Source organism: Podarcis melisellensis (assembly GCF_964234715.1).
Source record: "Podarcis melisellensis genome assembly, chromosome: 3".
NCBI lineage: Eukaryota > Metazoa > Chordata > Lepidosauria > Squamata > Lacertidae > Podarcis > Podarcis melisellensis.
In genome coordinates, this window is record NC_138530.1 from 92,933,368 (window position 1) to 92,956,019 (window position 22,652).

The 22,652-nt window shown below is 42.5% G+C and overlaps 1 protein-coding gene across 2 annotated transcripts in view; it reads right to left on the reverse strand.

The window, feature by feature from the left end:
• TAF1B (TATA-box binding protein associated factor, RNA polymerase I subunit B) overlaps window positions 1-21,879 on the reverse strand; it is a 38,837-nt gene extending 16,958 nt beyond the window's left edge. Inside the window, exons 1-8 of one of the 2 annotated variants that reach the window (XM_081906287.1) lie at window positions 21,746-21,877; window positions 20,149-20,247; window positions 19,644-19,731; window positions 18,388-18,485; window positions 17,283-17,381; window positions 14,929-15,064; window positions 10,648-10,801; window positions 7,584-7,683 (exon numbers count right to left, since the gene is read on the reverse strand). In XM_081906287.1, coding sequence (XP_081762413.1) covers window positions 7,584-7,683; window positions 10,648-10,801; window positions 14,929-15,064; window positions 17,283-17,381; window positions 18,388-18,485; window positions 19,644-19,731; window positions 20,149-20,247; window positions 21,746-21,763 — 792 coding nt within the window. In that variant the 5' untranslated portion in view covers window positions 21,764-21,877. Of the gene's footprint in view, window positions 1-7,583; window positions 7,684-10,647; window positions 10,802-14,928; window positions 15,065-17,282; window positions 17,382-18,387; window positions 18,486-19,643; window positions 19,732-20,148; window positions 20,248-21,745 lie in introns of both variants that reach the window. The other variant, XM_081906288.1, reaches the window with a different exon arrangement.
• Between the last annotated feature and the right edge of the window lie 773 nt (window positions 21,880-22,652).

A 22,652-nucleotide genomic window follows, 5' to 3' on the forward strand; every position in this document is an offset into this window, starting at 1 on the left:
TTTTGTAGATACAGAAATTTATGATGCAACAACAGCAGTGCAACCAGTTGCCAATTATGTAAGGGTAATGACAATATTGCCATTGACTGCCAAATGCAAAACTTACAGCCAAACTGGTAGGTGAAATAACAATGACCTAGTGACTCACTGTTTTCTACACTGACATTTCTAAAATACAAATCAGATTAAGATTCCTTCTTCATTATTCCCCCTTAATTGTTTTGTATTTTCCTTCAGCCTGCTATTGGTTACATCCTTCGCCTAATTCATACACCTGTTGGAAATTTTCTTTAACAGATAGGATTGTAAGGATTAAAATTGCTACATCAGAAGTAAACCCAAGTGGCCCCCCAACTTCACAACCCCGTTTAGATTAAGAAAGTGGGGACCATTTAGTTAATTTGAGAAGCAAGGGAAAGAGGTCAAATTTGCAATCATTAGGCTCAGGGTGGAGGTAATTTATTTTCACCATTGGTAGTAGCTTTTTTTAGGGCTTTAAACAACAACAACAACAACAACAACATTTATTGTGCTGTTTCCACAAGCAGTATCACCACCACCACCACAGCTTGTTTCTCATTGGCCTAGCTCCTACTGGGGAACTGGGTACAGACGGAGGAAGAGTATAGCAGCTACCAATGGAGGCTATTGTATTTTTGTGGTGTCTGCCATTTCCACCCTTTGCAACAATGGTTTGGAACTAGTGCTGCATCCAGAGCATTGTGGGAAAGAAAATGGTGTCCAGACCACATACAGCTGTAGCAACACAATAAACTTAAAATGAAAAAAAGAAAGAAAAGAAGACTAGAAGAAACTACTGCTGCTACAGCTAAATAAATAACAATGGTCAATCTGTCTATCATGAAGACACAGCTTTTGGTGCAGAGTAATGGAAGCAAGTGTATTTAACACAGGGCAGAAGTTTGGATTTTCTATCTTTCAGACAAAGAAGGGTAGCTTTATATCTGATAATTCCATTCCTCGTTGGTGTGTTTTGTCCCCCAAAGAAGCAGGACAAGAAAAAGTGTGGGCAATAATGGTTTTATCACAGCACCTTCATATCTCTGAAAAGAACTGTAATACGTTCAATGGTATGTATACATTTTTCCATGTCCTGCTATTGACTCTAGTCAAACAGGTCTGGCAGATTTTCGTAGTGCTTCAGACACCTGATTGACCAACAATTGCAGTAGGTCAAGAGAAATGAGAATGCGCTCCCAGAGCAACAATAGCTGTACCATACAACCTTAAACTCGAGTGGGGTGTGCGAAATGATCATGTATTTCCAACTGAATTTAGTATACAGGGATTATTTGCTGGTTTTAAAAACTGGAGGGGTGTGTGATTAGACTGATTTTTTTTAAAAAAATCAGAATTACCCATGCACTTTCGAAGGTTTGACTGCTGTAATGTAAAGACAGCTTGAATATTACCCTACACTACCTTATAAGAAAGGGTAAATCCCTAAAAGGCAGTATATGCATTTATAGAAATAATATTATGAACAATGAAATGTTCATGGAGAAAAAAGATGATAGCATAAGAATAAAAATATATTCACCACAATAAGCGCAGGCTCAGACAGATTTTAGGACTCATTTTCATTTCCTTTTCTGTACCTTTTCCTCCCAAAAGAAAATGTAAAGTAGCTAACAGTAGCATACCAATATGAATACAATAATATTATATGCTTATTGACACTGGAGTGTCTTTCCTTTTTAGCATTACTGCAAACACGAATTTAATTTTTAACAGTTTTCCCACTAACTGAATTTTCAAGTTTCTCAAAAACAGTGGGGGGAATACAGAGGAGGTAAGGAATGCTTAGAAAATAGAGAGAGCAGCGATGCAAAGGGTGGACACATATCTTCTAACATCTGTGAAGCACATGCTCCTGGTGATGTAACGAACGGAGGGTGTGCCTTGGGATTACTAAAGGGCCAACAAATGGCAGGAAAGAACTAATATGTGGGTGAACCACCTACAGCTTAACTTAGAGAGCTGCCTAATATCCTGGCTTGCTCTAAGGAATAAACAATTCGTGAAGGAGATGCAACACCCAGCTATGGAGATAAGATACTGGCAGCAGATTCCCTCCGAGCCAGAAACAGCCATGTCTGGCAATACCAATGAAATTAAGCTCTCGTGGGAAAAGAAACACCAGCCGTATAGGTGGTAAGCCCAGATTTGACTGGGGCTGAGACTATGCCCTCCCCTTGCCCTATCCACCTTCAATGTATCTTGAAGTAGCTGATGCAACCTGATCAGCATGTTGCATGAATATGGAATCACCAGTCCAATTCACACACTGTAAGAATGGCTTATCTTTCTCTCTCATGGTGTGCACACTTACACATGCACACCCCAACCACATTCTCCACTGATCAACTCGTACATCTCAGGCCATGAGCAAGGAGATCTACATAGAAAACGAGTTTAAATCATTCACACAATCATATATGAATTCTCTTCTGCTGCTAGAGGATAAGGTAAAGGTAAAGGTAAAGGGACCCCTGACCACTAGGTCCAGTCGTGGCCGACTCTAGGGTTGCGGCGCTCATCTCGCTTTAATGGCCGAGGGAGCAGGCGTACAGTTTCTGGGTCATGTGGCCAGCATGACTAAGCCGCTTCTGGTGAACCAGAGCAGCGCACGGAAACACCGTTTACCTTCCCGCCAGAGCGGTACCTATTTATCTACTTGCACTTTGACGTGCTTTCGAACTGCTAGGTTGGCAGGAGCAGGGACCGAGGAACGGGAGCTCACCCCATCACGGGGATTCGAACCGCCGACCTTCTTATCGGCAAGTCCTAGGCTCTGTGGTTTAACCCACAGCGCCACCCGCATCCCATAGGGTTATTCATCACGGATTACACTTCACGGCAGAAAAGAGTGGTTGCTGGATAGTCCTGTGAGGCAGACCTGCTTGAATAACACAATTAATTAAACTGGCATATACAGGGAAAGTCTTTTAAAGAAGGCCCCGTGGAACATTTGTACTCTGTATCCACAGGGCCTCTTCTAAAGGACTCACCCTGTATATATGGGGAATCATATAAAGCCACACCCGTTGACACACTAATTCAGCTTCTCTCTCACTCACAAATATTAAAAGATAATGGCAGAAAGCAAAATTAGTTTGAATTTGACCAACATTTCAGTAAGCCTATCTTCCTTCTCTGTTAAGCAATACTTCAGCAGGTAAGGACAAGCCAGAGTTTCTGTTACACAACAGCAGATTCCCGTGATACACCTGATTACAATAAATGTCAGAAATGAACTTCCTCCTCAGCTCTTTTTAAAGAGCCTCACCCTTGCTTATTGTCATTTCTGAAGCTGTTTCAAGAGAGAAAATAAAATGCTACTTATGTGTGGCACCTGTTAATTTCATTAACTCCAAAAAGAAAGAGAGAGATTGAATAGAAGAGCTTCAGGTCCCCAAATCCTAACCAGAAAGACGAGGAAGATGCTATTTTGGGCACGAAAGAAGGAGGGGTTTATTGAGAACTCAAATGCTTCATCTTGTAAGTCTCAAATAGGCACGACAGGTAAAATAGGACATATATCAAAAATATATATATCCATCCTTCAAAGCTTCATTATCCTTCTGGTAAAATGAAAGCCAGGTGCAGCATATTTGAGAAAAATAAACCATGATTTGAACACACACACCCCTACCTGACACAGAACATCCTGTTTGCCTGTGCATAACCTTTACTCACTTGGCTTACTAAAGCATCTCTGCCCAATTACAAGGAATAACTGGCATGAAATCAGGTTGTGTCATTGAGTCCAATGCAGGTAGGACTCAGAGGCAATCCATGGAAAGGACAGGTGGCAAGTGTCTTTCCAGTAGACAACCCAGATACTGGTGCTGTGGTCCAAAATGCTCTCCATGGCCAAGAGTGAAACAAGAACCTGCTTGGAAACAAAGCCTTACTTCCTTGTGAACAAGGACCTAGTTATGTCAATGTGGACTGGAAGCAGGGTACTACAGGAAAGGAATATAGTTTTGAGGACTGCCTATAAGTTCAGGAGAGAGAGGCAAAGAGGAAGGATCTCCTGAACTTCTCTCTAGAACCAGGAGTAGCAGACAAATGAGGTCCATGGGCAATAGTGAAGTCTTTTCTTCCTTCTGAAGCCTCAGGCAACTGGTTGTAGTAGTCAGAAAGGAGAGTGTGCAGCCACACACACACATTTATGAACCCAGTGAATTTTGGAACTAACACAGTTAACTAACCCACAGCACTAGAGCAAAACACAGTTTTGTGCTTTGTGAATGGCTCTACCCTAAGTCTTTTCACTCTGGTAATAAATGGCTGTCTTCAGATCTTCCAGCTCCTTCCAATAACATCATTGGAAGCTTTTATTCAGTGAGGTGGCCGGTGCTGAATGCCACCAAGGAAGAATTTGTAATCAGAAATGAAAGGGTGAGGCACACTGAGGAGATGACTACTAATTACCATGCTGCCCCAACTTCTCCATTTCCCAAACAACACCTGGAGAACATTTAAGGAAGCAGTATCAAATGCTTTTAATCTTTCACTGCACAGTTTCTAGCCTACAGTTCCAGCACCTCAAGGCGTAAACACAGATGAAGGGAATCTTTTTCAAGACACAGTTTCACCAGGAACTTTAAGATGGATATGCAACATGAAGTATAGGAAACATCTGAAAAATGATATAATAACAATAACAATAATAATAATAATAATATTTTTAAAAAAACTTTATGCTCACAGTATTTACAAGATTCTAATACAGAAGGAAAATATTCATGGAAATTCTATGGCAGTGGACCAAACAAGGAAAGAGCTATTATCCTATGAAAATGGTAACATTTAGAATGGATTAGAATATGCCCAACAATCTATATAGTAAGGTATGGGTGGTCAACCCTTTGGGGCTAGTGGGCATATACAGTATAGCATTTTGAGGATGTGCTATATGTGCCAGTCGTGAAACAGCTGCTGTGGGGCTGGAAAGGCGTAATATGAAATAGTCACCACTTCCAGAAGAGACAAAGAAGGAACAGGAGAAAATGATGTAGGTGTTCTCTCCCAACAACAGGGAAAAGGCCCTTATACTAACAGCCACCACACTTGTGCACAGAGAAAAAGCTGGCTGTACCTCTCCTCCACTTGGAATGGATGGACATCCAGTCCTGGTATCCAGTGAAATGTGGACATGTTTAAGGAGGTGTGCTCAATGTAGGAGCGACCAAGTCACTGCAGATGTGAGCTGACCAGGAAGAGCAAGCAGCCTCTTATACATTGTGGATTTTTGCGGGCATATTTACTGAGACCTTTCATGGGCACCACAGGGGATATGGGCTGCCTCCAGTATATTAAAAGAACTGTATACAAATCTCACTAACTACAAGCAATTGTCACAAAACTGAACTAAACATTTAGCTAGCTTGAACTTACTTGCAGATAGCTTGAAACGATGAACATACAGAGAGCTGCAGAATTTATAGATAAGCACCCATCAGAATTTAGAATCCAAATGTAAATTACAAAAATAAGTACAGCAATCATTTTTACTAGGCCACATTATGTTGGGAGAACAGAAAGGAATATCTCCCAATAAGGAAAGGACTTTCCCCCCAGGTGGAATGGGTGGGGTGTCCCAATTCCTGCCCACAGGCTGAGCAACGCTGCCTGCCATCATAAAATATGTTTTTGCCCCAGTAAAGCCACAGAAGCCTTGGTGGAAAAAGAAGCTGGGATTGGCTAGAGACAATTTGCTGCCTGAGGTTAAGGACAACATGGCACCCCCATTTTGCTAGCTGACAAAACTAGCAGGCAAACTTTTTGGGTTCAACTTCAAGTCTTCTCTGCGATGGTGACTCACTCTTGCAAGTTTGCACCCGCTCTGTATATCTTCCGAGTGAAAAAGGCACCTCTGCACATCTTAGACACACATTCTTGCTGTTCACAACTATTCACAACAATGCTATGTGGTGCTGACAAATCTGAAGTACTATGGGAACGGCAGTGCCCCAAAACACAACTAAGCAAACTAAGTAGGAGTAGTGGCATAGTAGCTATGGCAGAACAGTAGATGTATCTAAGGAGAGCTATGGTGCAGGATGTAAAACACCAGTGGCGAAACCTCTTGCTAGAAAAGAAATTTACCGTATTTTTCGCTCTATAACACGCACCCGACCATAACACGCACATAATTTTTAGAGGAAGAACACAAGAAAAAAATATTCTAAACGAAACAGTGGATGTATGATTTTTGTGGTTCATGCTGTGGCCACAGACATGTGATCTGACAGTGAGTTTGGAGTAGCCCAATGCAAAAATCCTGAGGATCCATGTGGATCCATGCCTTGTAACCACGTTTTTGCAACAGTGGGTGCGCGATTTCTTTGGTGCAAGATGTAGCCATGGACATGTCATGTGATCTGATGGTGAATTTGGGGTGACCCAGTGCAAAAATCCTGAGGATCCATGTGGATCCGTGCTTTGTAACCACGTTTTAAGTGGGGAAGGAAGGAAAAGCACTCAAGGGACAAGGAGAAGGATGCTGCTAATAATGCAGAAGAGGGGTTTAAGGGGGGAAGAAGCATGCGTGGGGTGAGTGGAGAAGGATGCTGCTAATAATGAAGAAGAGGGGTATAAGAGGAGAAGGCTCCTCTCCTCTCCCACTTTGCTCATTTAAAGCAAGCAGGCCCTGCTTTTCTCCCTCCTCCCCGCTCATCCCTGGCTTAGCGAGCTGAAAAACTTTGCTGCTATTTAGCAAGCTGAGTGGGGAGGAGAGAGGGACAGAGAGCCTGCTTGCTTTAAAGGAACCAACTGGACAGGAGCTGCTTACACTTGTGTAAGCGGCTCCTCTCCTCTCCTGCTTTACTCCTTTAAAGCAAGCAGGCTCTCTGTCCCTCTCTCCTCCCCACTCAGCGGCTCTTCTCCCGCTTTGCTGTTTCAAAGCGAGCCACGGAGGAGGGAAGGAAGGAGAACCATGGATCCTCTGCTCACGACTGCAGTAGATCCCCCCCCCCCGCCACCCGTAGGCATTCCCTCCATAACACGCGCAGACATTTCCCCTTACTTTCTAGGAGGAAAAAAGTGAGTGTTATGGTGCAAAAAATACGGTATTCCCTACTGGGCAGGGGGAGAACCCTGTTTTAACCAGAAGTTTCAATGTAAAACCCTTCTCACTAATGGAGAAAGCCCCTCTGAATCAGCTGATCGGTGCTGGTGGTATTCATTCAAAGGAGGAATGTTTTGAAAAACCATCTCTCCAACTTAAAATGCTCCCCATTTTACATGGCTGCAATGCAAAAAAGAGAAAAGAAGAAGAAGAAGAAGAAGAAGAAGAAGAAGAAGAAGAAGAAGAAGAAGAAGAAGAAGAAAGAGCTGACTACCACAGATTAAATAAACGGTGACAGCACTGGGGGGAATAGCAGATAGTAATAACAGACATTAGACAATGCCTGGGAGGAACCAGTGAGGTGAAAGAGCATTTCCAGAAATTGTAAGATCAGTAAGAAAAATCTACTTTTAATTCATCAGAGCCACCATACATGTATGTAACGGGTAAACATTTTCACAGAAGGTAGATGAATGAAGGTCACCTTTACATGGAAGATCTTGCAGTCCGCCCCATATACCTTCATCTCCTCTGGGAAATCTTTATAAGCGTTCAAGTAAGGGATGTGGCCATCCATTACCAGCCTAAATGAAAGGAGTAGAATTAAGATGTACATACTGATTTTAGTTCAAAACGCATGGCAAGACATACATACAAAGCTAAAACGTAACAGCTGAGTGAAATCACGAATCCCTGCTAAAATATTACATTTAAAATATATTTAATTAATGAGAGCAAAAGTAGAAACCCATCCATATTGCACTGTTAAACAGTGGTGTGCAATTATTGGAAGTGGGCACGTCTATGCAGAAATATCAATCAGTGCAAAAAGAAGGGGATGCATGGAAGAAACAGCCCTTTGGTTAGCTCTGACAATTGCAGACTTCTATTCTTCTAGTCAATTAGTAAAGAGGAATTTTGAAAAGCCTACACTTTCCAAACTAAAAAAAGCAGTTTTTAGATCTTCATAAATTGATTAGCTTGTAAAAACATGAGGAAGGGTGAATGTCGAGCCAAGCCAAAGTCCACAACGAAGCTTGTAATGCCGAAGAAACTGCAAAATTGGGGTAGATAATTTTTGATCTCACACTTAAAAAAAAAAAATATTTGCCACTGCTAGTTAGGAGTTGAAAATCACAGAATGTAGCCAGCCAACCTAGTGTTTTCTTTTTCTTTTTCCCTGCCAGCAAATGGTTAGAGAACGGCAGCTTCTGATTCGCCGGGGTTCCAGGGGAGGGAGTTGAAAAGGAGAGGTTTTTGGAGAGACAGGTTTTAGGTTGGGAGATAGGGAGTGAGAGGAGAGAGTTGGTTCTGGGTAGAAACATCCACTCTGAGGAACACATTACTTCCAGGTTTCACCGCTCGCGCATGCACAGACAGTCAAAATGAACTCACGCACATGCACGGAAGCGGCAAATTGCGACCCACAGATGCGGGTTGCGTTCACTTCAGGATGTGAATGGGGCTCCGGAATGGATCCCGTTCGTATCCAGAGGTACCACTGTATATCAAAAGCTAGATAAAGAAGTCTCTGAGCTTAGTGTGAAGGACAGTGTGTGGTGTCCTGTGATAATAATAGGCCAGGAATTAACTGGGAGGCTGAGCCAGGAGAAGTAGAAGCTGGAAAGATAAAGTCTACTTAGGACTCAATCCGGTCAGGAGGGGAGAGATTCTTCTAGAAGAGGCATGGCCAAACTTGGCCCTCCAGCTCTTTTGGGATTACAATTCCCATCATCTCCGACCACTGGTCCTGTTAGCTAGGGATGATGGGAGTTGTAGTCCTAAAAGAGCTGGAGGGCCAAGTTTGGCCATGCTTGTTCCTGAAAGAGAAGTCTCCCAAACCAGTTAAGAGGGGTGTGGTGATCCCTTGGGTCTGTTACCTCAGGAGTAGGTTTGTCAAAGGGTGTGTGTAACTGACAGGAAGTACCACCTTGTTTAAGAACCAAAGTATTAAGCGGCAATAGCTGTGCAACAACTGAGAAAGAACTGAAGTGAAATAAGCTGAGCATTTACCCTTTAGTCTAAAAACCTGTAAAATCTACCTGAAGCAAAGTAACTGAACATAAGCCAACTAAAGTTTAAAAGAAGCTGTGCTTGATTAGGAGTCCATAACATCAGTTAGATTTAGTATAAATATTATTAGGTGAACGGTTACCTGAAAAAACATAATCTGAAGTATCCTTTGTTTTACCTACTTTGTGTCATAAACTTCCTATGTTTAATAAAATATGTCTTGTTTATTTGATCAAATCCGGCCTGAGACTCCAAATCATTAAGTTTTCCCTCACACAAGTCCCCCCACTAGATAATCTGGGGCAATTTGTAGAGATTTGTGTAACTGGTGTACTGTGAGGTAGTCACACTGTATTTAAGTGAGGGCCGGCCCAATGGCACCAGGGGGAAAGTGCCGTTGCGTCGTCGCAGCCTCCAAGTTAATCTATTCCACTGGTCTTCAACTTGTGGGTCAGGGCCCACTGTGTAGGGATGGGAAACCTCTGGCCCTCCAGATGTTGTTGTACTCCCAACTCCCATCAGTCCCAGCCAGTATAGCCAACGATCAGGGAAGTCCAGTATACGCATGTGTGTATATATATATATGTGTGTGTGTGTGTGTAGATAGATAGACAGACAGACAGACAGATACATGTGGGTTCCTAAATCCATAGTTAGGCTAATGGTAGTCCCAGCTTGAAAAGGCTGAAGAATGTCCATCTTGTGGCATGCTCCCCCTCTAAACTCCACATGCAGACTTCTCCAGATTCCTTTTGTAAGCAGTGAACACTGTTATTCTGATGGCTATTTAGGCACTAGTGAATGCTGCTGTTTCAGTTGGTTTCAGCTAGTTTCATTTTAATTTTTTGTACTAGTCGAATTACCGTATTTTTCGCCCTATAGGACACACTTTTCCCCCTCCAAAAATGAAGGGGAAATGTGTGTGCGTCCTATGGGGCGAATGCAGGCTTTCGCTGAAGCCTGGAGAGCGAGGGGGGTCGGTGCGCACCAACCCCTCTCGCTCTCCAGGCTTCAAGAAGCTATCCACTAGCCGTGGGAGACGCAGAAGCTTCCCCCACCCCCGCCCCGCACAAGGGGGGAAAATAATTTTTTTCCCTTTATTTCCCCCCCAAAAAAACTAGGTGCGTCCTCTGGGCCGGTGCGTCCTATGGGGCGAAAAATACGGTATACTGTATTGTTGTACTGTCTGCATCATTGAAGGGTTGAGAACAACTGTCTGGTGAAATGTGAGTTTGTTTATTTTTTTAAAGCAGGGCTTTTTCCTAGTCAGAACTCACTGGAACTCAGTTCCAGCACCTCTCAGATGGGTGCCACTGCCATTCTAAGAGAAAAAGGGATGTGAGTTCCGGTTCCTCTTTTTCTAGGAAAGTAGCACTGTAAAAAAGCAAATCTTCTTATTCACAACTGACCTAGAAAAGTGATAAAACTATTTAGTTAATCATATTTTATTCTACCTAAATACAAAAAGCTATAGTTAAAGGCAGAATGGAAAGCAGGCTTTAAAAACAAAATGCTTTATTAGATACTGTTCTTACCTTAAGAGATGCGATAATGTAATTGATTCCCTCAACCAGAGCAATGCCAAATAGCAGAAAGCCAGAGTCATCGGCATTGACATTCTAATCTCTCCTTTCTTCATTTTCTGTAAATATGAGCCAGCATCCACTGATCCAGACCAGAAAGATTTTCCTGTGGAAATAATTCAAGCATGGTAAAAGGAAGCTAGCCCAAACTACAGACTATACTGGATTAACATACAAAGGAGGTTGTACCTGACCAAGTCATACCCAAAATAAACCCACTGAACTCAACGGACTTTAGTTGTTACTAACCTATCCATTTACTTCAATGAGTCTACACTGAGTTTGACATGGATAGTTGAGTACAACTCATTGATAAAAAGGAACTGAAAACCTATCATAACATACAGTCATACCTCTGGTTGTGTTTTTTCACGTTACAGAGCGCCGGAACCCGGAAGAACCGGGACGGGCTACTTCCGGGTTTCTGTGGTCGTGCATGCACAGAAGCGCTAAATTGCTCTTTGCGCATGCGCAGAAGCGCCAAATCGCAACCTGCGAGTGCGAGGACGAAGGTTGCCAACACTGCGTGTTGCGAATGTGCATCCCGCACGGGTCACGTTTGCAACCCGATTGTCCACTGTACTTCGTTCCAAGACCAAGTGGCTGCTCAGTTAGCTTAATAACATTCTGCCGCAAGCAGAGAACAGACATATACAATGCTCAAGCAACTGATCCAAACTATGCAATGAAGCCGAAGGGTTTAAATTCTCTTTAAATCCTATGCAAGTGAAAACTTAATAGTGTGTCTGGATTGGGGGGTGGCAGGTTGTTTTCAAATCTTAAGAGCAAATCTCATCTCACATCAATAAATGCATTTTCCTAACTAAACAGATGGGAAATGGAGAATGAAAGAACAAAGACAGCTGCCGAAACCACAAATTAGAGCTTGGCTCAAAAGGTGTGCGCGAGCACATCAGCAGATTACACCTCTACAAAAGATTTCCCTTCTCAGCATAGCCAGGAGGATAGCAAGGGAAATGACGTAATCTTTAAAGCTTTAAAACAAATTATTACGTGCAAAGGCAGCTTCACTTAAAGTACAACTGTTCTATACAAGTAAACCTTGTTCTTGGCTAAAAATAAAGCAGAAAAGTGGACCAACTAGAAAAAATTGACATAAGCTTTCTTACAAAAAGGAAAACCTCAAAAAAAGATCACTTCACACCAATGTGAAACATTGATACAGGAAAATTCAGCCAATGAAATACTGTAAGCCTGCAACTTATGCAGGGGTTACATTCCAGGGATCCTGCCTAAAAGCCAAAATTGTGTATAGTCAAAACCCACTGGGTTCAATGGCTGTCCCCTTTTCACCCATTTTTTTTTTAAATTGCTACACACATAAAGCTGAATTCACACAAGTTAAATGCATGTAAATTGCAGGCTTGCTGAATGACAATTTAACGACGAAAAAAGGGCAGAGAAAAAAACTTGAATTGCTTCTGCCTTTTGGAGACAAAGCATAAAAAGAATGTAAATCAGCAGCTATCATTCCCAGAGACTCAGATTTTATACTGCTAATAGGGCAGGTGGAGGTCAGTATTCTACATGCAGGTCACACACAGAATCATAGAATTGTAGAGTTGGAAGGGGCCATTAGGGTCATCAAGTCCAACCCCCTGCAATGCAGGAATCTTTCACCCAACGTGGGGCTCAAACCCACAACCCTGAAATTAAGAATCTTGTGCTCTGCCAACTGAGCTATCCCAGCTCTATACACCCACGTATCTTTATACAGCTCGGGACGATGAATCATTCTCATAATGCCGTATAAACTCCTTATGAAAACAAAAAGGAATATCTAAACAGCAAAGAAACATGTAGCAAGTTAGGCTGCATAATAAGAAAAAAGTAAAAGACTGCAAAGTTCAGAAATTCATGAAGGTGTTTTATAACAAAACATAAAAATCAAATAGTCTCTAGTTTAAGACAAATGAACATGAAGTATATGCTTATTTGCAAAGTAATTGGAAGATGTAACTCCAAAATAAAATACCAATGTGGAAAAAACAGAGGTGAAGAAAGCATTCATAGTTTTGTGACCTATTATTTCTAAGCCCTTTTGAAAATTATTATATGAGCACAAGGAGATACATGGGATACTATTCTCCCCCTTTTATTTTCAAAACAACCCTACAAGGTAGGTTGGGCTAAGAAATTTTAAAAGGCCAAAGGCGATCCAGTGAGCTTTAAGGCTGACAAGGGAATCCACAATTTTAATCCAACACTCTTAATAAGAAAGCCATGCTAACTTTCTATTTTTGGAGAGCTTACTCAACCCCAAATATGAATAATAACAACAACATTCATAACAATAATAGTATCACACCAGTGGCAGCCTGTTCACATAAATGACTTGCAATTAAGGTTTTAGAGAAAAACCACATGCAGGCATGTGACAATCCCAACAGTGTTTTTGTGTACGCTCGTTTCCCCCCAAATAACGATTATGTACTATTCACATTTCCTATAAGACAGTATGGACAGTGATTTGTTAAAATTACTAATAACAGCAGCTCCACCGCACTGAGTATCATTTTGCCTTTACTGCCTCTGAACAAAGCGAATGAAAATAGTTACTAAGAAAACACCCTCTACTGCATGGCTTCTAAAAGCTTAGAAGGAAACACAAGAGCTGCTTTGAATGTCTATTGTCTATATGTGAGTCACAGTACAAAAAGCATGAACCTCAGGTAATCCTTTCAGTCATCAGTTTCGCCTTTTTCATGTATAGACTGTGTCTCAAGAGCACTGATGATAGAAACTCTACTGCTTATTCCATATTCAGTCTGATTTACAATAATCCTTGTGTTCTATTCGCAGCCATCCTGTTAACACAGCAGCTTTGCATTTTATTTGTTCTGGATTATGCAGGGCATATTAGGCAGTCAGCATTAAACCTAACTCAACATACAATTTAAGACATGTCATAACAGCCTACGAATTTAATAGGCTTCCCAAACAAAGTCTATATACTGCACCAAATGGAGGGTTTCAACCAGCCAGCTTGGAGAACAATGACCTGGCAGTCAGTAGATATAAACATCTAAAAACCCCAAGCATCACATAATGCCTAATTGTTACAGAAACAGATTTTAAGCTCCCATTTGTCAGCCGCTAAGCAATATGGTGAAAATATGCCATTCCTGAGTTTGAGGAATCCTTTTTCATTCCCGTCCCATTACTACTCACCTACAAAAAATTATTTTACAACATAGATACTCTTAAAATAATGTTTTAAAAGCACACTCTACAAGCAAGCAAGATCACACAATGCTGGGACGTTGCTAGGATTTGCAAGATAGAACACTTTACGGGTTTGTCACCTCATCAATTTCCATTTGTGAATCCTACAGATTAGCTATAAATTACCAAGCTAAATAATGATAAACGCACAGCAAACCAGTCTTCTTTAAAGGACACATATTTTCACTCGTTCCACACACAAAAAAGTGTACATTATGCCCCCAGATGTCACCATAACCAAAAATGGCACTCTAAAATTTCCCCCAGTTCTTACAGAACCAACCCCCCTCATCTGAACTGTACAAAATATTCAGCCTTTGTACTGCTTTTCCATACACCTTGCAACCACTTACTGTAATCCACTTAAACAAGATTCCCCTTACTCTTGAAAATTTAACTTTACAAATCTGGACATGCTGTTGAGGACACATAGCACTACAACATTTTCAGACTTTTCACTGAAGCTAAGGCTGGAATTTCTTAATTACTATGATTAAAATAAAAACATTCTAAGTCTGCTACATACAGAGGACTAGTGGAAATTAGATTCCAGGGATAGTGTGTAAATCCAAAATTGTGTATAGCCAGAATAACCCTGAAGATGGCACATGGATCAGGCACTCTCTGGAAGTCTTCCTGTAAGATGTTGGAGAACCCCATAAGACCTCATGAAGGCCTCCAGAGCCTACACGAGATCTTCCCAGAGCCCAGTAAGAAAGTTTGAGAGATTAAAAGGTCTTCCTTCACTGCAAAAGCCTGGCGTGGAAAGAGCTTTTAAGCTCTCCACCTTGGATGCATCTAATTTGTGCCATCGCAGCTAGCTGGCAGCCCAGAGCATAAAGCTGTGGTCATGGAAATTAAATGCACGCAAGTTGCTAGTCCACTGTATGTTAGTCATTAAGATACAGCTTTTAAGCACCCCAGAGTAGCCAGAGGATAAAATGTTTTCATTTCTAAACTAACTGTTCAAGGTACGTTTAGTCTCACCTGATAAATCGCTAGTAGAAGAAAAACCTCCCATGCTAGATTCGGATACCACATCTGTATCACTTGCAGAGGAAGCCAAGCCAAGAATTCTAGTAATTTCTTGCTCCCTGTCGACATCAGTATCCGAGTCGCACGTCTGTTTTCAAAATAAAACAGTGGTGTAAGACTCCCAACGGCACAGCTCTAAACCATGGCACGGTTACATTTTCAAAAGGAATTCCCTCTTCCTTAAAACAGTTTTATCAGAAAAATATTCTGCTGCAGTCAGTAATGATCACCAGGTTTCAATAAAAGAGATAAATATTATGTGGTTAAAAGTTAGCTTGCAAAGTAAAACAGCAATCTTTAAATATATGTAACAGTGTAAATATTTTTAAAATTATGTATATTGCATACAGACAAACTACACTGGGTGGAGGGAGAAATGCCTTCCTCTTTTTAAAATTCGTGACTTGCGGGGATTGTGTGTAAAGCCAAAATCGTGTATAGTCAGAACAATCCTGGAACAGACCTTGTGTGAACATCCTCTCTGGAAGCTGGCACGCCAAATGGGTCTTCTCACCTCCTCACGCAAGGTGGAGAACTCCAGGCTTTCCATCTTACTTACCAGGCTCTGGGAAGCTTTCTCGTGGGCTCAGGGGGGCTCTTACAATATCTCAGATAGGCCCCCCAAAAGGCTCCCGGAGCCTGGTAAGCAAGGCTGAAAACTTAAAAGCTCTTTCCACACCAGGGAAACCCAGTGCAGAAGAAGCTTTTAAGCTCTCTACCTTCTGTGCATTTAATTTGTGCAATCGCAGCTGCCTGCCACATACAGCTACAGTAGCGCAAGTTAAATGTGCGCAACTTGCATGCTGACCGTACTAGAAAATAATCTGTTACACAAGTCATTCCTAGCAAGTCTTGCTCATACCAATAGATCCAAAACCAATCAATGTAAGCCATCTCCACAGTTTTCTTGAAACATTAAGCCCGTGCGGTATTCACAAGGATAAGCAATATGCATATAATTATATGCTTAAGTCACTGGCCTGATTCAGATAATATTTCCCCCCCAGTTACAGGAGGTGGCAACAGGCCTCAATATCACATATGCCTTCTTCCACTGTTGCTGAGATGGATCTGATAATAAATTTACTCTTAAAGATCTGTCAACCTGGGTCAATTCTAGGTAAAAAGATGGGTTTGAGAATTGTTATCTCTGTTTTATATAATTATAAAATGAAATAATATAAAAGCTTTACAAAAAAGGGGGTGTTGAAAACAATCTGGTTTCAGATCAGACAAGCACAGTGCCGGATCATATCTTACTTTCCATGTGGAAGACAGCATGCACACAATCCCATAGGCCGCTCACACTCCCTGCAATGGGCGTGAAAACACCATCCAAACAAAGCCACTAAGTATAATTTATTTTGTATCTTTGCTCGCATTTTCAGCATGTCTTCTGAAAACATAGCATATTTGGTTCCACCTGCTGGCTTTAATCGCCCTCTCAATGACAGGCTTTTTTTTTAAAAAAAAACTGAACTTCTTACTAGCTTTACATTCACATTCAATAGCAAAATATTTACAACCAATGGCAATCTGAAGTAAACATTTTTCAATGCTAAATATATCCCACTGTTAGGATAAAATAAACTTTTCACCAGAGGATTAAGGTATGTTTTATCTGTCTTCATCCATGTGTCAGTGAAGAGCAAGACGTATCTAGAAAAGCAGTGTGTTAAGGCAGAGGTTTTCAACCTTTTTGAGTCCATGGTTCCCTTGACCAACTACATTTTTTCTGCAGCACCCCTGTGGAGCCCAGTAGCCCAGTTACGTCACCCCTTGCCTGCAGAGCTGGCAGCTTCTCACCCTTTTTCAAACACCCTCCCTTGTGGAGTGTTCCTTCAGCCTCTCCTCTCCTCTCCCCTCTCCTTGGGAGTCCTCCACACTGCCTGGTCTCTGAGCTGCCCCCCCCCGCCCCAAAGAGAGGTGCCTCCCTGAGGCACCCTTTGCCTGTGACACTCATAGCCAGGGCTGCTGCAATAAAAGCTGTGCAAGCCTTTGGGAGGCAGAGACACAAGAGAGCATCAGAGGAAGGAGGAAAGGAAGGAGGGACATAGGCCAGTGTTGCCCACGGCACCCCTGCCCATCATTCAAGGCACCCCAGGGTGCCACGGCACGCTGGTTGAAAACCACTGTGTTAAGGAATTCTGGCTCCCAGCAAAACAAGGTCCTCTTAAAGGGTTTTGAGCACTGCCATAATGTAGGTTTTTAGTTATAAGATAGGTTGCCTAAGTTTCCATAAATGCTCTTGGACCACATGGGCATGGAAAAGACAGCTAATCACCCCTTCCTAACTTTGCACTTACTGTCGAGATATCGCGCGCAACTTCACGACGGGGCTTGTCGCAATAAGCCTGCGGGCTCTTCTGAAGGTAAATTCTCCAGAACTTCCACAAAACATCATCCTGATAAGAACAAAAAAAGTTATTCACCCACATTTGTGTATGTTTATGTGCATGCAAAACATGTGGGCCTGTGTCCCTGTTCACTTTGCTGCTAACCAAGCCCCCACATTAACCCCCTAGAGCTGCACCTTCCCACCCCATGCAACTAATAAGCTCCCTTTTCAGCTTCCCAATCTCATTTCACTCTTCTATTCTGCAGCCCTATTTTGCAGCCTTTTTCATGCCTATGTCCATGCTTACTCCTCCCCTGCTTTTTTTGCAATCCTCCCGTTGCACACAGACCACCTCTATGGTAACCTCCTGCACCTTCCTCCCACCCCCCACACATTGCAACTCCTAAGCAGCCTTTTCACCCTCCACACTATTATGATGACGCTACTCCTTTCTATTTTGCTGCCCCCTTTGTACACCTGCTTTCATCCTAACCCTCCTTCTCGTGGCTCCTTTTGCAAACCCCATTTGCACCTTCATCACTTTTTTCTCCCTCCTCCTTCCTTTTCTCAGCTCCCACCCCTACTTCCATGCCTCCTCCTTCTGGGAAACAAGTGCATTTTCATTAAGCAGCACATAGATTATTTGCAATGGTTCTAAGCTGCATAACTGTCCATTGAATTTCATAATTCACTGCCAGGCATTCCCTGGAATGGCTGCAATCACACTTAAGTCACAGTTTACAATGGTGAGCCACAATGAATCTTGGGCCTGCACACACACCCTGTCCCTTTCTGGAACAGCTATAAGGAGATTGATAACTTCTATTTCTGCTTTAGCTTTAACCACAGTTTAGCATGCTGCTGGTGCTGCCTTAACCGTCAGCTATGGCTAATCTAAACTGTAGGTTGTTGGAAACAAGGATGCTTCTTAACTCATAATTTGAAGTTGTTTGGTTTCAACATACCATAGATTAACCAGATTGTCATGGTTTGGACATCACAACAAAGTTCTGTATTCCTCCTCGTTAGCATTTCGTGAGATGGGACCACTGCACCAAGTAGGCTAAATGTACCTTGAACTGTGAAGAAACTCCTAAAGCCTGCAGTGCGTCGGCTTGCTTCGAGAGAATGAATTGAAAGCCTTCACAAATATACCATTCCCAGCTGCTTTCTAAAAGAAAAATGAGTGTCATGACTAATAGCTTGTTAATAGTCAAAATTATACCAATAAGGCATTTTAGGCTATGATCCTAAACACACTTACGAGGGAGTAAGATTTGATCATTGAACTTTTGATGTACAGTCATACCTCGGGTTAAAGTTGCTTTAGGTTGAGTGTTTTCGGGTTGCGCTCTATGGTGACCTGGAAGGTTTCAGAGCTCACGCATGCGCAGACGCTCAAAGTAACGTCACGCGCATGTGCAGAAGCAATGAATCGTGACACACGCACGCACAGACGCGGGTTGCGTTCTGCTCAGGATGCGAATGGGGCTCCGGAACAGATCCCATTCGCATCCAGAGGTACCACTGTACTATTAATAGCCTGTCCCCATCTACAGTCTAGCTGTAATATTTTGTGCCAGCTATGTGTCAGCATTTTACTGATCAAATATCGTACACTAGAAAGTGTTAACAGTCGACTTAAAAGTGATATTTGTGCTGTAATCTATCTGGAAGCAATGTTGGGGGAACATATTTATATCCAAAAACTATGGAGAAGTCATAGCTGATTAGCATATTTTGCCAGACAGTAGTGTTAAGTGTTAAGTTAGTGCCTGGCGTGCTCTGGTCCATGGGGTCACGAAGAGTTGGACACGACTAAACGACTAAACAACAACAAAGTGTTAAGAAACTGAGATATGAAAGCTAGGAGCTAAATGGCATCTTAAACCTAGGTTATGGATACAACAATAGAATGTCTATGCACTTTTTTATAACAAGAATACAAAGCTGAAAATGAACGAACTGCAGCTAAAATATTATGTTCATTTTTCACATGGTCTAGTCCTTCCCCTGCCCACGCCCTAATATTCTTAAGAGGGTCACTTCTCCAGTCTTCAGAGAGTAGCTGGAAGTGGGGAAGCACAAAAAGGTCCACTCTGCAGTTTTAATCTGAAATCTCAGGTGCAGTACTGTGCCCAGAGCTCAGAAATTGCTCCCGCTAATGAAATTCCCTGTCGTGCAATGCGCCTAGAACAATGGGAGTTTCGAATACTTCCAGACAGCATTTTTTATGCTTATACATTCATGAAGATATTAAGCCAAAGGTTGGGGAATATAAATGTTTCATGTTTTTTTACAGCACATTTTCTTTTTTTGGCCAACATACCAAGTTTTTTCTTCCTTTTTAAGCCTCTAGAGATGGACTGTGCCCTGGCGTTTGTAGTAGCATCACCAGTTATAACTTCTCTAGTCCTCTGCAAGACAGTTTTGAAAACATATAAGGTTAACAACAAACCACAAAAAAAATCCAGAAGCCTTCTTGTCCTTTTAAACATGTATCGCAATGGAACAACAGAGATCATTTTGGGTGAGCAGGCTTCTATTTGCAAAGCTACCATAGATGTAGTCTTACAAGAATCCACAACATTATCACAATGCTCTTCTGGATTCCTGGACTACATGGATAAATTTTTGGACGACAGCATGTATCAACTTCCAGAGCCACTATGTGATTAGTTGCAGATAATAAAAAATGAACCAAGGCCACAATATTTAATACAGGTCCCACACTAGGTGAATATATTTAATTTTTAATGAAGGTTTACACTTAAAAACTGAAGGGAATTTGGGAGTGTAAAAAAAAAAAGTGAGACTGAGAATTGCTTACTTACTTCTATAACATTGTGGCATGATCTGCAGTAAAATTTTCCTTCTTCAGTAAGTCCCCAATTGATGTCAGAACACTGTACACAAGTTTCATTGTAGTCTCTCTATTTCAAAAAAAGGGGGAAATTGAATGTAAATAGCAGCAGTCTGTTCTTTCCAAGAGATACATAGTCTTTTCATGGCCATAACATTTATTTCAATATACCACAGTATCTTATCCATCGAAGAACAATAACAGATTGCATCTTCTTAAATATTATTTACAGCCCAACCCTATGTATGTTTACTTGCTCCACTGTGTTCATTAGAGTCTAAGCAAATGTGCAGAAGACGGTACACAGTAACCCAGGTTGCAATCCTATGCACATTTAAAACTCAGTGAATGCAGTGGGCCCTACTTCCATGTAAGTGTGACTTGGTTTGCGCTGTTGAGACACCTGATTTAACTTCAACAAATAGGACTTCATGAGCTAAACACTTCTGTTGCACGACCTACCCCTTTACTCAATATAAAAAAGGTAAAGGACCCTGGGATGGTTAAGTCCAGTCAAAGGCGACTATAAGGTTGCAGCGCTCATCTCGATTTTCAGGCCATGGGAGCCAGCGTTTGTCCACAGACAGCTTTCCAGGTCGTGTGGCCAGTGTGACTAAACCGCTTATGGCACGACGGAAACCAGAGTGCATGGAAATGCCATTTACTTTCCCGCCGCAACGGTACCTATTTATCTACTCGCACCGGTGTGCTCTCGAACTGCTAGGTTGGCAGAAGCTCAATAGAAGAGTGTAAAGAACAACAGCACTACGCTGGGAACCTTAACACCTGAATAAATACAGTATTTCATCCTTCGAAGAAATGGCTGTGTATCTCCCCCAACCAGGGCCGGATTTAGGTTTGATGAGGCCCTAAGCTACTGAAGGTAATGGGGCCCTTTATACGTCCAGCTGTCCTTTGTCAACAACAAACTGTCGCTGTTTTTTGTGTTGAATGTATGCTATATGGGCACCCTATATATTGAATTGAGCAAACCAGTGATATTTTAGGGAACAGGCAAGCAGGCGGAGCCCATTACTTACATCATAGGAGCCTACACAACACAAAACACTGTTGCTGTATGTAGGTTTTATTTTTATTTTTTTATCTTATATTTTGGAAATGTACATCCAGGTGGTTTTTTCTTTTTAATTTTTTTCGGGGCCCCCAAGAGAGTGGGGCCCTAAGCTATAGCTTGTTTAGCTTAAACGTAAATCCAGCACTGCCCCCAACCCACATCCTCCAGACCCTCTTTTGGTTTTGGTTTTTTTAACAGCTGCACGGAAGGCGTCATTCAACAGAGGAAGCTTTCCCCAGTCTGGTGCAGGAGGAGATGGCAGCTTAACCTGTTGAACTGTGCAGCCTGCTGGAAAAGAAATGGGAACCCTAAACCACTCCCACTTGACCCAAAGGGCTTATTACTAAGCTCGCCCCGAACAGGCTGTGTCCTGTCTGCATCCCTCGTGATACTCAAGCCCAGGGCTTCCTGCCTGCCCCACATCCCAACCCTCTGTCCTTCTCAGGGGCAGCTGCAGGGACCCTTCCCCTTCCTCTCTGCGCCCCAACCTCACCGCGTCCTCTTCCTCCATGGCGCGCGGAGCGATCGCCGCCACTGCGCCGTAGTAGCAACCATCCTGCCGCCGCCGAGCTCACCGAAACAGCAGCCGGCCGGGAAACGAAGCCTCCATCCTTTTCGTTCCGGGGATGCCGCTAGCGCACATTTCCCCCTCTAGCAAGGGGAAAGCAAAGAGGCTCGAAGTGCACGGCGACGGGGTTTCTGTTTCCCCTCCTCCCACCACCCCTTCTCTTTTTTGCTAAAAGGAAATCCCTGAGCGAAAAGCAGACAGGGTGTGTGTGTGTTTGTGTGTGTGTGTGTGTGTGTGTGTGTTTTGCTTTGCGCGTGGACTCAGTCCCTGAATCTGCTTCCTCCATGCGGCTCTAATGAGTGAAGGGAGCTGCAGCCTCTGAGCGCGTGCAGACTGCCTTTCCTCTGCAGCCCGTGCCTGATTCTAGCCTCGCTTACCCAGACCTTATTCTTTTAAATTAAGTGCGTAAACAACACAGGTTTGCACGATGCTGACTGAGCCTGCTTTCGGAGAAGGACTCAGAAAGGCTTTCTGGAGAAGAAGCCCTGCACCACCAGCTAGTTATGAAAAAGGACCACGGTTTCCACAGCAGACTCTAACTTGTAGGCTTTAGCTTATATTTCTGGGTGGTTGTTAGGAAATTTAACACAGGGACAACAGTTCCCGGTGGGGAAGCGACGGCATCTGGTCCGCGTTAGACTTGGCAAGTTTTCTCAAGGGTGCCACTTTGTGCTTTTAGATGGAGAAATAGATGGAGAATGAAGACCCGCTCGGACCAAAGTATTCACTGGCGGCGATTGGTGTTAAAATCTTTTCCGAAGAGAAGTACAGTATACTACAAACAACACAAAAGCTTTGCTATATATAAGACTGTATGTAAATCCCATATCCA